This window comes from Corvus moneduloides, chromosome 1 (genome assembly GCF_009650955.1).
Source record: "Corvus moneduloides isolate bCorMon1 chromosome 1, bCorMon1.pri, whole genome shotgun sequence".
NCBI classification, from domain to species: Eukaryota; Metazoa; Chordata; class Aves; order Passeriformes; family Corvidae; genus Corvus; species Corvus moneduloides.
In genome coordinates this window covers 97,080,328-97,095,443 of record NC_045476.1, presented here as the reverse complement: position 1 = coordinate 97,095,443, position 15,116 = coordinate 97,080,328, and the positions used below count along the sequence as shown (strand labels likewise).

Genomic DNA, 15,116 nt, shown 5'->3' with positions numbered 1-15,116 from the left:
TGTTGATAGTTCATTTTACATATGAAAAAAAGAAACCTAAGGAATGCAGGTAATGGCAAAAAGATGGAAAAAACAAAACTTAAAAGAAAACTTAAAATAACTATGAAGTTTACTCTCCAGCACTGATATGGTGAATTTTGCTTTTCAAAATTAGGGTATTTTTGAAAGGGGGACGCGGGGGGTTTTCGTAATTTTTTCAGTTTGTCAGTTTTGTGACATAAATAGTACCCTTTGTCATTTTGCTAGGATGAGAGGAGACTGAGCAACAATTTGCTGCTCCCATTTAAGGCATAAAGTTTTGGTTGTTTTGGTTTGGTTTTTGTTTTAAGTGAGTTAGTTTTTCATTTCATTCACTGTGAGGTCAGTGTGCATTTTTCATATAAAGCAAACCAGATAAGCCAGTGTGTTCACTTCGGTTTGTACGTTCCCCAGACTTTTTTTTTATATCACAACAAAATATTTATGCAATCTACTTAAAAGTAAATTAGTAAAAAGGAACACTGAAGAACACCCCGGCTTCCACAGCAGTGGTATCCTTTCTGAGCTTGCAGCAGTGGTTACAGTGAACATGACAAAGCTTTCCAGCTTACAGACAAGGTACTACACAGATACAGCAAACACATCCTCAGACAGACCCCGCCAGCACCAGAAACTTCAAGACTGACCCAGCCCCCGAGCCCAAGGAAGTGATGGGCTCTTTGGAGGATGCAGGAATCAAACCACCTTCGCTTTAATCTAACGCCACCCATCAGCAGGCAAGATGAGTTTGGCCCATATATTCCTGTTTTTCTGTACATTTTTAGATATTAAAATACAGTAATTCCAAGGACACAATGTTTTTTTCCTATGCCAAAATTTTTTGCCTAGGTAAATCCTCCTTTTGCCCATTTGCTTGTTGCAGCTTGTGCACTGGCTTTTGGGTTGGCAAATAACACAAATACCAATTTCAGGATGCTTTTTGCAGGTGACCAGCAGGGAGCTATGGCAGCCTAGCATAGAAATAGGACTATGGGTTAGAAAACCTTTACTAGCTACAGTTATATGTGTATAGGAAGTTTGGGGTTGTCTTTTTGGCAACTACTAACTTGTCAGGCTCCTGGGCTTTCTCCTGAGGTGAGCTGAGGAGCTGTAGCAGCTCCTTGCTTCCAGAGTGAAGTGCCAGCAAGCTGCTGGCTGGCCATGCAGAGGACTTGGTGCTTTCTTACCACACCCCATCAGGCCCAGGGAGGCTTCCCAGCACAGGGTTTGTGCTGGTCCCTGTTGGGGACTGGGTGAGCAGGCTTGGAGAGCAGCTGTAGCCAGGCTGCAGGCTGGGAGGGGAGCATGGTCACCGCACACATGGCTTGGAAGAGCCTCACTTTTCCTCACCTTAGACACAGTTCTGAGAATAACAGCCCCAAGGCTGTTCATAGCCAGAGAAAGGCAATGACCAGCACACTGCCTGCCTCATGCAACGATGCAAGGATCAACCAGTGCTATGTAGGGAATGGGGACACTGGACTAGAGCTTCCCAAAGCACTGCTCCTGATGGTGAGTCTGAAGGGCACCTGAAGCGGGTCTGAGCTGGGGAGAGGAGTGTGTGGAGGAGAGATGGAAATGCTTGAGCACTGAGCTCCTCTCTTCCCCACAAAGGAAAGAGGGCTCTTGGAGCATAAACACCTCGGCGGCTCTTGCTGGGAAGTTGGAAGGAGAGCATCTTCTGCGAGGAGCTGGGAGGGAAGGCGGGCGAGTGCATGAAATTCAGACTCCTTTGTGGGAGGTGAAATTTTCATTTTCCTGCTCTGAAGTCTTTATCTGTCCTCATGGATGAGCAACTCTTAGCTTTTCTAAGCAGAGAGAAGTGCACCCTTGTGCTGTTGGTGTCTACTCACACAGAGGGATTTATGTCAAGACCACTGAATCAGAGACTCAACTCCAGTGTACATCCTCGACTAGGGGGTGTAGGAACTACATGTGATGCCCTACTATGTTTTGAAAAACTCAGTTTATACAGTTGGATTTTTTAGTATTACTCAGTATTATTCTGGGAGGGAGGCCCATAGCAAGGTATTGCAGGACTCAGTGTTTCAGTGACTCCAAATTTGCCTACTGTGCATTCAACAAAACCAAAAAAATCCTTACTGATATGGGGGGGTGTTTGAGCCTAAGCTTTTTTCTGCACCAGCATGGAGAACAGATCCCAAGGCCAAAATGCTGGTGTTGGTAGCAGCCATTCAAACTCCCTGTCTCTGGTTTACTCACACAGGTACGACTGTAGCAGTAATTTGCCCTGTTTCCCATTTGTTACTGGCGGCAACACATATGGTGGGAGTTCATCAGGTCAGCTATCAGCTGTCCCATGGCAGTGGCAGTTTCCCAAACCAACTGTGGATGCAACAACATTGCATGTGGAAGTGGGCGAGGCAGCCTTCATACAAAATTTCATGGTGACAATCTGACACTGTCCCTTTGCAGACCTGCACCTTCCCAATACATACACTGAAGGCCACATCCTGCATTACCCAAAACTGGTGAAAAGAAGAGAGCAGGTGTGGCTTTGGCAGTCCTGTTGTGTCTGTGAATGAACCTCTCATAAAAAAATACCTTCAGGAAACTGCTCTGCAACAAGGAGCAAGTGCTGCCGGCTAAGTTCATTTATAATCCAAAGTCAGATATTACACAGGAAAACTAAAATGCAGTTCAATCTTAATAAAAGCTAGAAGATGGAACTGGGTAATGAAAATCTAGTTACTACAGTGGAGACCAGTTAAAGAGACAGAAGGTTTCACAGGAAAAAAGACATTTCTACTGCAAACAAGCTAAGACACGCTCTATTAGTACAGAGGCCAGCGCTCGGGTAAGCAATACAGAATCAAACCAATACTTTAGAAAGATTTAAATCTGTCTTGATATTATATCAATATATTTATATATCTATAATTTAGAATATACTATGTACATATCCAACACCAGATTGCAATAAAAGTCTTAAAGCAAGCTGATAAATTATTCTATAGATAGCAACTTTGGCTGGAGGACAGCTTGAAGATACACGCAGTACGTTTCAGGAATACTGTGGATAGGTAATTTTAGTTTTTTACATCTTACGTTGCTGAAAGACATTGGTTTATGCAGAAATACTGGCCCTGGAAACCGATTCCTGTGAACAACAGATCTTGTAGAGGAGAAAAAGATCTACCTAATGCTGAATGCTTATATGGCTGTTATTTTTTCTAATTATTATTTTCACATACCAGACCACATTTTGGGCAGTCTCTTCCCCAAAGCTGTTTTATGCCACCGTCTTTAAAAGAGACGGCATCACTTGTGGGAGGTTTAGGAAGTGGCTCCCAGCACACAGAGGCAGCAGCAGCAGCAGCAGCAGCAGCAGCAGCAGCAGCCTGGCCCTGCACCTCTGTCCTACCCGAGCACCTAAACCTCACTAGAGCAGACCTCCTGCCCGACTCAGAGCTTCTCAGTTTTCCTCCTGTGTGACTGAACTCGCACTGCTGCTGTGGTGGCACCTGGCTGGACAGCAATGTCCCATGTGAAAGGAGAGGTCTGGAACAGTGCCACTTTTTAAAATGAAAAAGCCACCTTAATTGCCTATGTTACCTTACAGCTTAATTTATTATACATTACTTTAAGAGTCTTCATTTACAAATGAAGTCACTTCATCTAAATACAGTTCCAACACATGGTACATAATAATATATGATGGTTTATTGTAGATTATGGTAACAATTGACTTCTATCTAGAAATTTAACAGGAACAAAGAACTTTGTTTCTGGTTTCACAGGGTATAGATAGAGATCCGTGGTATATGACTGCTGAGGAGTTTTCTTCTTTGCGAAAGTATGTTAAAAGACCTCATACAGATCCCATTCCATCAAAAGAACCATTAAACAGAACCAACAGAAGTGTGAGAGTTCACAGGCTTTTCTAAAGTGAGTCAAACAGTTTTGTTCACTAGAGTTTCTGTCTCTGGTGAGCAGCTCACTGCAACTCCATTAATAAGTGCATTATTCTATTTGCATGCTTTAGCTGTCTTGAAGATCTTAAATGGTTATCTTCCGAGATCCAGATGCATGCCATATGGTGTTTGTGCAACTAAAAATGAAGGGGTCTATTCTCGTCTCGATGTGTGGGGAATCCCTGAACACCAAGAGAAGAACATATCCTTAAGGGTTAAAGGAGGGAACACATTTTTATTTGATTACAGGGCTTACGGAAGTGACTTATATTTGCTACAAAGAATATAAATCAAAAGAGCTGTAGGTTGTTTTAAGGTTCTGGAAATGGCTTATCTTAGTTTTCACAGTGCCATCCCTAGATATATCTTTCCCTAGGAAGCTGCTTTCATACTAAATTATAAAAAGCAGTATTTTTGCTTGCTATAACACAGAGCTGCACAAACATCCCGTTCCTCCACTCCAACCATTACAGTGGTGCACTACAGAACTGGGATGGAGAGGAGGCTGGACCACAGGAAGCTGTAGGCCTGTGACTGCAGCCCCCACATAAATCACATACTTTGTACTACCTTAACAGCAAACATAGTTAAACACAAAGCTCGATTCATATCACAGTATTTTTGTGGGGGTAAAAAAGAAAATAAAAGAAAAGAAGCCATAAAATACATAGCTACTCCCCCTCCCCCAAAATATATTGCCTCAGTCCAGCATTTACAAGTAGATCTAGGAGACAGCACTATATCCATTGCACTTTCTTCTCCATGTAATAGCAAATAAAAGTGGGATCAATTTTAATATTTTTCTAAATAATCATATAAAGACTGTTAGAGAGCTAAGCCATCACCGTGGCTTAGCTAAACAGCCAGTGCTTTCATTAATTCTGGGAATGAGAAGTGGAGAAGCTGTCTCACCCAGTCTCATTAGGGAATGCTTCTTACAGATTTGTGGTGCTGTCTCTGAAAAAGTAAATCCTGTGCCTCTTCAGCAACCTAATGTCAGTTTATCAACTCTGAGTGGCAATTTCCACTCGGTAAATTAGATCTGTTTTGCAATCTGTTTCACTATATTTGCCATTTAGGACAGTAAAATGGGTCTGTGAAAAGTATTTTCCTCTAAAGAATTTATGATTGTCATTTCATTTAATTTATCCACCGATATTTTAGGTGGATGCTAATGTGAGAATTCAGATTTTGCAGCTTTTGTCATTCAACATGTACCTGGAATTGCACCGGATTAAGCTCCTTTCCATATAAACCAACAGCAAACACAGGTTCTAATGATACAGGCTTTACAAACCATTAGGAATTCGGTAATACTACACAAAATGGACACTGCAAAGCAACTTTCTGGATCTACCCAGGACAGACATTTGCTGGAGAGCAGACAGAGCAATCTCGCAGAAGCATGATCACTTACAAAGCCAACTTACCTTGCATTAATGAGGTACTGTGCTAAGCTGATGTTTGCAGGGGATCCTGTGATTGTAACTTGTCGTTCTGCCGAGCCTTCTGTGGCATTAGCAATCTTGATCTGCGCTCCTGACATCTGCCTGATTTCATTTATCTTACTGCCTTGTCTGCCAATAATGCAGCCTATTAACTGGAGCGGGACAAAGACTGAGATTAGTGCCACAGACACAAGCAAAAACCACTTAACTGCAATCTGTAGTATTGCTAAAAACATGGTTATGAGCAGCTCAGTAGCAAAAGAAGATTTTTGCTCTGCTGTTTGGAAGGAATCACTAGTGCAGTCTATTGGCTCTATGCTCATATGCCTCGAGATCCAGTTTTGCTGCTACATGGTTAAGTCAGTATCTTATTTCTGGTTTTTCAAAACTATTTCACTGTCTCCCATGGCAGAAAATGACAGCCTGCTGAGGTGCTGAGAAAAACAAACCACAGCCCCACCTGACTTGCCAGTGGCAGCAGCAAGCCAAGAGCAGCAGCTGGAAGTCAGGCTGACCATCCACAGCTGCTGAGTGTGGCTCTGCACCTTTCCAGAGCGCTGACTGCCCTACACCTCCCTGGGTACACATGGTTCTTGCTTGGCCAGGTACTGTGCATTAAAGTCAGTGGGATTTACAGCTCTCTGACTGCAGGCAGAAACAGGCATAGCAAGAGACTGAAATTTGTCTGCCTTCCTTTACAGAAACTTACCAAAACTCTTATTTTGTGAATAGAACTGAGCCTGAGCTCTGTGTGTGTGCATGTGTCCCCCAGGGTGTTGCTCCTCCAGCATGGGGAGCCCCCAGGAGCAAGTGGGCACCAAGCCAGCAGCTGAGGCTGAGATGTTTTGGTTTCTGTAAGGGTGAGGAGGGGGATTTTGTTCTCTGTTAAGGAAGGATGGGTGCTGAGAAGCTCAGCCATGGCCAGAAGGGGTAGAAAATGGAATTACTCTACAGGTCTGTTGATGCTGGGATAATGTTGCCAGTTTTGCAGAAGGATGTGCCAAGACAGAGAGACTGCCCTTCCCCTCCCACCCTTCCTGCTGCTTCAGGCCCTGACACCTGACCACCCTTTGTGGTGCTGTAGTACTTGGAGTAACTGGCCAGAAACAGATTCACATTGTCCAGACATTTTATCAAAAGAAGAAAATCTCCCAATGCAATCCTTGCTTCACACTCAGGGACAAACAAAAAGCCAAAGTGGATACCCAGGTAGCTGAAACAAAGACCAAGCTGTGACGAGCACAAGAGGAGCAACCACGAGGGGAAAAAATGGGGTGGCAGGAAATGCACACAGGGTTTCCCATCCTGCTACAACAGGGGGCCTTGCTGGCCTTATCCCACGGATCTCTCTTAGTATGTGACTACACATACCAGTGCAGAGGACTGATGTGAGCTTCTGGCCTGTCTGTGTGCATACCAGTATGCCTGCACTGGCTACCTGTGGGCAGCACAAGGACCCCTAAGCCTCTGCTGCCGATGCCTCAATCTCTCTGGCCTCCATGGTCTGCAGGGAGTGAGGGTGGCGCAGGAGAGCACCAGAGCACAGGCAGAGAAGGCACCTGCTGGGTCACTCAGGAAGCTGCCACTTGTACGTGCTGGGGGTCCTCCAGTGATGCCCAGCTTGTCATCCAGGTGGGTCAGTGCAAAGAATGTGCCATCTCCTAGCTGACTTTGAGTGAGGTAGTGAGGATTGAGTCCACACTGGTCAAGGACACTGGTGATGCTGGTGTCTGGAGGAGAGGTTTGATAACCTTTGGCCTGAAGCTCTCCAAAGTCACCCTTCATTGCTGTGACAACAGGCTGTTTGGACACCTTCTGCAAGCCATGACATGGCCTGTGGCTCATGCAGAACACACTACTCCATCTGCCATGCAGGAAGGACAGCAGTGCTGGGGGCTGGGGCTCTCTCTGGGATGCCTTTCACATTATGTGTTACTTACACTGAAATTTGAGCAGTACCTGAGTATTCAAGAGCTGATGTGTTGTTGAAGAAGTTCAAGGAACATCTGGTTTTGGGCATTTGGTTTAACATAAAGACACCCGCCTCAGATGCCTTGCTCTGAGATGAAACCATGTGAAACTGCATCCAAACACCTCTGGCCCATTTGGGGAGAGGAGCCAAACCTACCACAGACTACCAAGCCTACTATACACTGTAGTCTAATACTACACTTACTAATAAATATAATCATCAGTGGCACAGGGTCCAGTTGGAGGCCTGTCATTTGTAGTGCCCTCCAAGGCTCAATACTGGGCCCAGTATTGCTTAACTTGTTCATCAGTGACTCAGATGAAGGGGCAGAGGCTTCCTCAGCAAGTTCACTGATGACACAAAGCTGTGAGGAGTGGCTGGTACCCCAGAGAGCTGCGCAGAGGGACCTCGACAGGGTGGAGAGATGGGCAGAGAGGAACCTTCGGAAATTCAACAAAGGTGGGGGCTGACCTGCTGGAAAGCAGCTCCGTGGAGAAGGACTTGGAAGTCTTGGTGGACAACAAGGTGTCCATGAGCCAGGAGTGTGCCCTTGGGGCCAAGAAGGACAATGAGATCCTGGGGAGCATGAGGAATAAATAACATCGCCCCCACATCAAGTGAAGTCATCCTCCCCCTCTACTCAGCCCTAGTGAGGCTGTGTCTGGAGTGCTGTGTCCACTTCTGGGCTCCTCAGGACAGGAGAGACAGAGAGTTCCTGAAGCAGGTCCAGTGGAGTGCCACAAAGATGATTGAAAGCATCTCTCTTATGAGGAAAGGCTGAGGGAACTTGGCCTGTCCAGCCTTGAGAAGAGACAACTGAGAGGGGACCTCATCAATGTCTGTGAGTATCTGAAGGAAGGGCACCAAGAGGGTGGATCCAGGCTCTGCTCAGTGGTGCTGAGCAATAGGACAAGAGGCAATGGGCAAAAAATGATGCACAGGAAGTTCTACTTGAGTAAGAGGAAGAACTGCTTTACTGTGTGGGTGACTGAGCACCGGAACACGTTGCCCAGAGTGATTGTGGAGTCTCTCTCACTGAAGATATTCACAAACCATCTGGATACAATCCTGTGCCATGTGCTCTAGGATGACCCTGCTGGAGCAGGGAGGTTGGACCAGATGACCCAATGTGGTCCCTTCAAACAGACCCATTCAGTGATTCTTTGCATACTTGTACTATAAGTATCTATCATACACATGTATGTACATACACACACACATAGTATGTACATGCATATATATTTTGACTCTCTCAAGACTTGGCTAGAAGAGCTCACATCAGATGTGCATCAAGCCCAGTAGTCTGTCTCTGACTGTGGCAGTAGCCCACCCTTACAAAAAAAAAACCAAACCCAAAAAAACCCCAGTGTGAGGTATAAAATAAAGTTTCCACCAGTATTTCAAATTCCCACCTAAGGCTTACAGACCCTGTGAGCAGCAGCTGCTATCTCTGCTCCATAGTCCATCTGTCTGACAATTTCTTTATGAACCTGTTTCTCCTTTCGCTGTCCAAGGGCCATGGCAGTGACTTGCAGAGCTTGCTGATGTGTTGTGTCTAAGTATCACTACTTGGTTGTACACCCCAAAATTTCAGCTGATTCTTTATCTGTGAGCACCAGGTAAAAATGGTTCCCTTTCCACTTTCTCTACACCACCTCCATCTTCCCCTACCTCAATGTACCTCATTTCTCCTTGTGCCAAAAAACTCCAAACAAACCAACCCTAAAACACACGTTCTGCTTTTTGCCTTTTTCTAGCTTTACTCTGTTCTTCAGTAAAGTTCTGCTGGCACAAAGGGAAATAGGACTGAGTCAGGAGTTCTGGACTCTTAAAGGGTGGGACTCAAAGATCTGCTATAATTCCTCCCACCCCAAACTCCTGATGTCGATAGTTTCTCCCAATATGCTACGGCATCTCTGGTTCAGGTACCTCTCTTCCATTTTTTTTATCTTCCCCATAATGCTAAATAGAAATTCTTTACATATATATATATATATATATATATATATATATATATATAAAATTTTCCTGTAATGCTAAAGCACTGACAGAGTCTAATAAAAGAGTTCAATCCTGCAGAGCACTGACTGCCACAGGAAGTGGCATGGAGATTTTACACACAGGTAAAAAAGAATCAGCCTCCTTTCTTATAATGTAGTGCTTGTAAAAAGGGCCAGCAATTAGCCTCTGCAACTTGGTATCTGCTGTCAGGAGCAGAGGGGTTGACCACACCAGTCCACAGGTCTTCATGGTTCCCCGTGGTTCCCCACTGCCAACACAGAGCAAGTCCGTTTGCTTTGGCAAAGCCTCTGCATTAGCTGAGCAAGCAGGTGCTCGTCATGAATGAGACTCTTCAATCTCTTTTCAGAAAGATACAGGCTGAAACTCTTAGTTTCAGGTTTGGGTTGGTTCGTTTTGTGTTTTTTAACCAGAAGGTCTGGGGCAGAGTACTCTATACAGAGAAATATCTCCTGAGGCAGGATTACAGTTCTTTACAGACTTGCAGCAGGGCCTGGAAAAAGATGCTTAAATACTCTGCATCTCTTAAGACCAAAACAATAATAATGTTAAGAAATTTCCTTGCCATGACAATGCAAAAGCTAGACTATAATGATGCACAGACTTTGCAATGAGCCATATAGAAAACAGAAAACATGTGGGCTGCTCTGAGAACATTTTGCACATGTAGGTCCCACTCATTTGCAGGGAAGTATTTAAGGCACCATAGGGAAATAAAGGCAGTTCTTCAAGTCTGCCATATCCATCTTGGATGGATTGACACTTCTGTTTCTACAGAGTACTGATCAGATTTCCAGCTGCCTTAAAATGTTCTTGGTGCTTCCTGAGGGGTAAGATGCTTTCCTGTTGCTTGTCCCTGTCTCTTTCACATAATGCAAAATATGCCGTTTTTAATGAGACAGATTTTTAAATTATTATTGGGTTTCTTCGTTTACTCTCAATGAACATTTTGGGGTATTGACTCATGAAATCTTAAGACATCTGTTATCTACACCCAAGGATGCTATGTCTTCTTTCTTTTAAGATTCTTTTAAGGACCTGTTTATGCCACTTTGTTCTGGGATTTAGGTGAAACACATTTCTACTGTATAATTTGGGCAGCAGTGGAAGGACAGACAAGATGCCAGCAAGGAAAGAAAGGCAACCAAATGCCCCTGTAAGAGGCTTTGATGAGCAAAGTGAGATACTAGATAAGGACCAAAGTGAGTTCTGAGATGGACTGGGAAAAGTGTCCTCTTTGTTCTATTTTTGGAGTTACATAGAAGTTACGAAAAAACCTAGAAAGGCAAATCTTCTGAATTCATTATTTGGAGAGGAAGCCTCAGCTTTTAGCATGTGGAAAATAACTTTCTGTGAAACATATTTTTTTTTATTCTCCAGTATCTCTCTGTTATTGAGCAACAGGTTAACTGCCACTGTCAGCATATTGTATGAAGAAAGCAGCATGATGTTGTTACAGAAATTATTAATAACAAAAAATTCTGTCACTGCCTAAAATGCCAGAGGGCGTGAGGAAAATTTAATACGAAGCTACATAACTTGTAAATGGTTATTAATCGCTATCTGCTGTAGACTAGGCTAAACTCTCAGCTCCTTATTGTCTTTATATCTGATTTTTCTCCAGCAGATTCTTACTGAGGCTTTGGCTTTATGTGTTTATGATTATTCTGGTTTTAAAAGGTATGTTGTAGCACATGTAGATATACACTGGCTTCTCTGATAGCTGCAAAGCACGCAGGTATTTGCAAGTTCCATGGTCTTCTCATGTGTGCTGGACTTTTACACAGATAAGCACATATGATAAGAAAGCTGTGGAACTAATGCAATCCCTGGAGTTGGAGCAGGCAGGGGACAAACCATGTGCAGCTTCAGGGCTGCACTGCAGCTCCATGCCAGAGCCTGCAGCTTCCTTCACCTTCAGCCAGATAAACAATCACTGTCCCACACTGACAGACCGTCCATCAAAACTGGGACTAAGAGATGCTTATTGGGAAAGCAAAGTCAAATTGCCCATGCAGGCTTTAATGCACAGCTGCTGCTGCCTCTCCCACCCTGACCTCCCTCCACACACAGCATCTGACTGATGGTGCTGGTGCCTTCCCACCCTCTCTGACTCATATCTCTCCATCTCCCCCATACCCTCATTTCTCTTTGAATCATTAAGGTTCTAAAAGACCTCTAAGATCACAGAGCCCAATGATTAACCCAGCACCACCTAAACCAAGTTTTCAAGTGTCACATCCACAATGTCCTTTTGAACACTTCCAGGGATGATGATTCCACCACTTCCCTGGACAGGCTGTTCCAATGTCTGACCAACCCTTCAGTGAAGAAATTTCTCCTAATATCCAATCTAAAGCTCCCCTGGTGCAACATCCTGAGGCCATTTCCTCTTTTCCTATCACTTACTTGGGAGACCAACCCCCACCTGCCTACAGTCTCCTTTCAAGCAGAGAGCAATGAGGTCCCTCCTGAGCCTCCTCTCTCCAAGCTGAACAACCCCAGCTCCATCAGCAGCTCCTCATGGGACTTGTGCTCAGACCCTTTACCAGCTTCACTGCCCTTCTCTGGACTCGCTCCAGCACTTCAGTGTCTTTCCTGAACTGTGGGGCCCAAAACTGAACACAGGATTTGAGGTGCAGCTTCACCAGAGCCAAGCACGGAGGGACAATCACTGTCCTGATCCTGCTGGCCACTGCTGATAGAAAGAAATACATTTTTGGCACTGGGCTGCCTGGAGAGCAGCCCTAGTGCAGCTGTGATGGGGACATGGGACACTAGTATGCATGGTCACACTGGGAGACCCCAGGGAAGGCACCTGCAAAATTCCCGAGCAGCTCCTGATTGCTGATAGGAGAAGAGCCCGTTCTTCCCTCTGCTCTGCAACCCTGGGTGTGCACACACAGACAGGAGCACACAGAGCTCAGGCGGGCAGCGCCAACCTTCCGGTCCTCTACTGCACACCTTGACACCATAGAAACATAAGAACTCCCTCTCACCACCTGCAGAGCCTCTGCAGGCTCTTCCTAAGCCTAACCCCATTTTGGCCTTGGCTTTGCTCCTTTAGCAACAACAGCAAGAACACACTGTGTAGCCAGAAAAGCCTCCTGTGAGAGGCACCGCGCAGATTCGTGTTTGCTCTTCGCCAACAGTGCTGAGCTGAGCATTTCACACCTCATGGATGAGAAACTGATGGTTTTTAAAAATTTCTAGTGCACTACAGGACCCAGGGCCAACTTTCTCCCTCTCTTTCTCTGCTATGAGCCCTGAAAGAAAGAAAGTCAGAAGAGTGACCTTGGATTTACATCTCTGATGGCAAGAACAACATTTGCCTGAAAGTGAGATTAAGAAACTTGTGCTGTAAGGATAAAGAGGGTGCTCCTAAAAAATTCTCAACCTAAAATAAATTGGGTTGCAAAGCAGGAACTGATAAATCAGGAGGGCATTTTTTATGTAACAGAAAGCTTAAGAAATCACAGCACTCACAACTCCACTTCTTCGTGATTCTGTATCTTTTTCTTACTGTAAATCATCGCCACTGAGTTTAATAGGGCTTGCACAATATTGTAAGTATCTCTTAAGTAATATAATTGCTATTTGTGATCCCACTCATGCTTGAAAGCTCTTTTTACTGGAGGGAAAAACTTCCATTTTCCAAGTGACTCATTTGTAATGAAAACTGAACAAAGACCCCAATCCTGTCTGCAATGAAATTGAATAAAAGGGGAAGGCATTTTTATGTGACGCCCAGCATATCAGCTGGGCATTTTGAGTAGCTGTTTTAAGATTCAGCACCATGTTGCTCATGGACACTGGGCCTGTTGATCACAGATGACCCAGAGTTGCTGGAGCAGGAGCGTTTCTAGCCCTTGTTTTTTAAATAAACCCTTACACTGCACCTTTACCTATCCAAAGTAGCTTTTTTTGCTCAGGAAAAATACAGTCTCGGGTAAGTGCAGGGTTCAGTGGAGATGGGCACAGAGGACTCCAGCCCAACACACAGCACAGGGCTGCACATTCTTCCACCCCCTCTGGCCCCTCTGCTGAGAACACCCACACCAGTGTCACCTGAGAGATGAATTCTGGGAACACAGGCTTTTGTGAAGCCAGTGAAGCCCTGTGGAGCTGTCACCATGGGGCATGAGAGGGGAGAGTGATTCCTGCTGCTTCCATCCAGCATTTCACCAACCCCTCGCACCCCTCCCCACAGACTGAGTGCTGCACAGTTTATTCTGGGGCTGGTGCTTGCAGATCAGCCAAAGATTAAAGGTGTCCCCTCTGGTGGCAGAGGAGCGAGAGAAGAGAAAGAGATACGGACTATTGGTCCACTTACATCATTGGGAATAGTAAGTTCATGGGAACTGGTTGGAGTAGTGGCATCCAGTCCTATTCAGGGGACAGAGGGAAAATGTTACGCCAGCTGTTTGCAAGAAGGGCAAGACACAACAAATGAAATTTTAAAGAAGGACACATACAGAAAGGAGAGAAAAGAAAAAAAGAGAAAAGAAAGGAGCAAAGAACAATAGAGAACTGCTAGTGAAACAGAAAAGAAAGCAAAGGATGCAAAACTCAGAGGGCTGGACTAATTTTAAATGAGTCTTATTTTAATTAACCTTTAACCCACCAAAGCAACAAATGTCACATGAGATTCCACAGGGTCATCATAAAAAGCTTCTAGAAAATGGTTTGCTCTAAAAATAGTCTCTGAAGCTTGTTCTAAACACATCAGTTGAGAAATTAATGGATGGCTGAAATTGGACCTGTCTACTAGGAGTTCTAGAACATGGAAAATTAAAGTGGATGTCAAATGAACAATTAGCAGAACAAAATACATATTTATGAAAAATAATTAAAAAAATTAAAATAAGGACGAAGAAATTAACCTAAGAAAATTTGGAAATTATATGTGGGATTAGTTGCTGAAGAAATGTTGGGAAGGGTAATTTTGGAAGGGAAATGGACAAAGTACTCTAAGCTGCATACATTTGTTTGTAAATTGGGTGGACAAAAGGAAATGCTCAGGAAAAATGGAATTACTGCTCTAACACACAGTAACACTACAGAAACATACATCTCACAAATATAACCAGGGAAAGATTAAGGAGCAGGATGTTAACGACAAGAAAAAGGAAAATACAAAGCTAGGAAAAGGCAATTTAGTATTACTTGTACATATTTTATCAGATACATCACGAAGAAACAAAAGTTTGTTTTGATGTCATGAATCTTTCTCTTCTTTTCTCTTTTTTTGGTGTTTATTGTATTATCTGTAAAGACATGCCAAAAATACTAATTTCCAACTAGAATACACAAAAAGTAAATATTCTGTAAAAAGTGACTCACCTACATTTTATGTTTACATTGAATTATGAGTTGCATAAGCTTATTTCATACTGAATATCAAATAATCAAGTTGCTCACAGAATTTGTGATGTACGTGATAAAATGTTATTTGCCATACAAAGCATGTACCAGTAGAGATACACTTCTGTTCTATGAAGTTTTTAGATGCTAAGCATGTATATTGTGAAGGACAGTAAAAATGTTTATTTGCAGGGTTAAGTGACTTCTCACTCTTGAACCAAGAATCCAGCCTCAGTTTTATTAAGTATGGAGCAAATTTTAAGTCCTTAACTAAATTTCCATTGCATTTTGTAGCTGTATCTGCATTATCTTGCAGGAAGTAAGGCACTTGTCCCAGCAGTGATGATTACAGATGCTCTC

The 15,116-nt window shown here is 43.8% G+C and overlaps 1 protein-coding gene across 20 annotated transcripts in view; it reads right to left on the bottom strand.

The window, feature by feature from the left end:
* LOC116448603 (poly(rC)-binding protein 3-like) overlaps positions 1-15,116 on the bottom strand; it is a 516,599-nt gene that overhangs the window by 14,641 nt on the left and 486,842 nt on the right. For 12 of the 20 annotated variants that reach the window (XM_032119362.1, XM_032119372.1, XM_032119383.1 and 9 more), the window contains 2 exons: positions 13,726-13,778; positions 5,384-5,553 (listed from right to left, as the gene is read on the bottom strand). The exons of 1 other annotated variant lie outside the window; for it this stretch is intronic. In XM_032119362.1, coding sequence (XP_031975253.1) covers positions 5,384-5,553; positions 13,726-13,778 — 223 coding nt within the window. Of the gene's footprint in view, positions 1-3,680; positions 4,161-5,383; positions 5,554-13,725; positions 13,779-15,116 lie in introns of those variants that run through there. 7 more of the 20 variants (XM_032119333.1, XM_032119342.1, XM_032119393.1 and 4 more) reach the window with 5 other exon arrangements.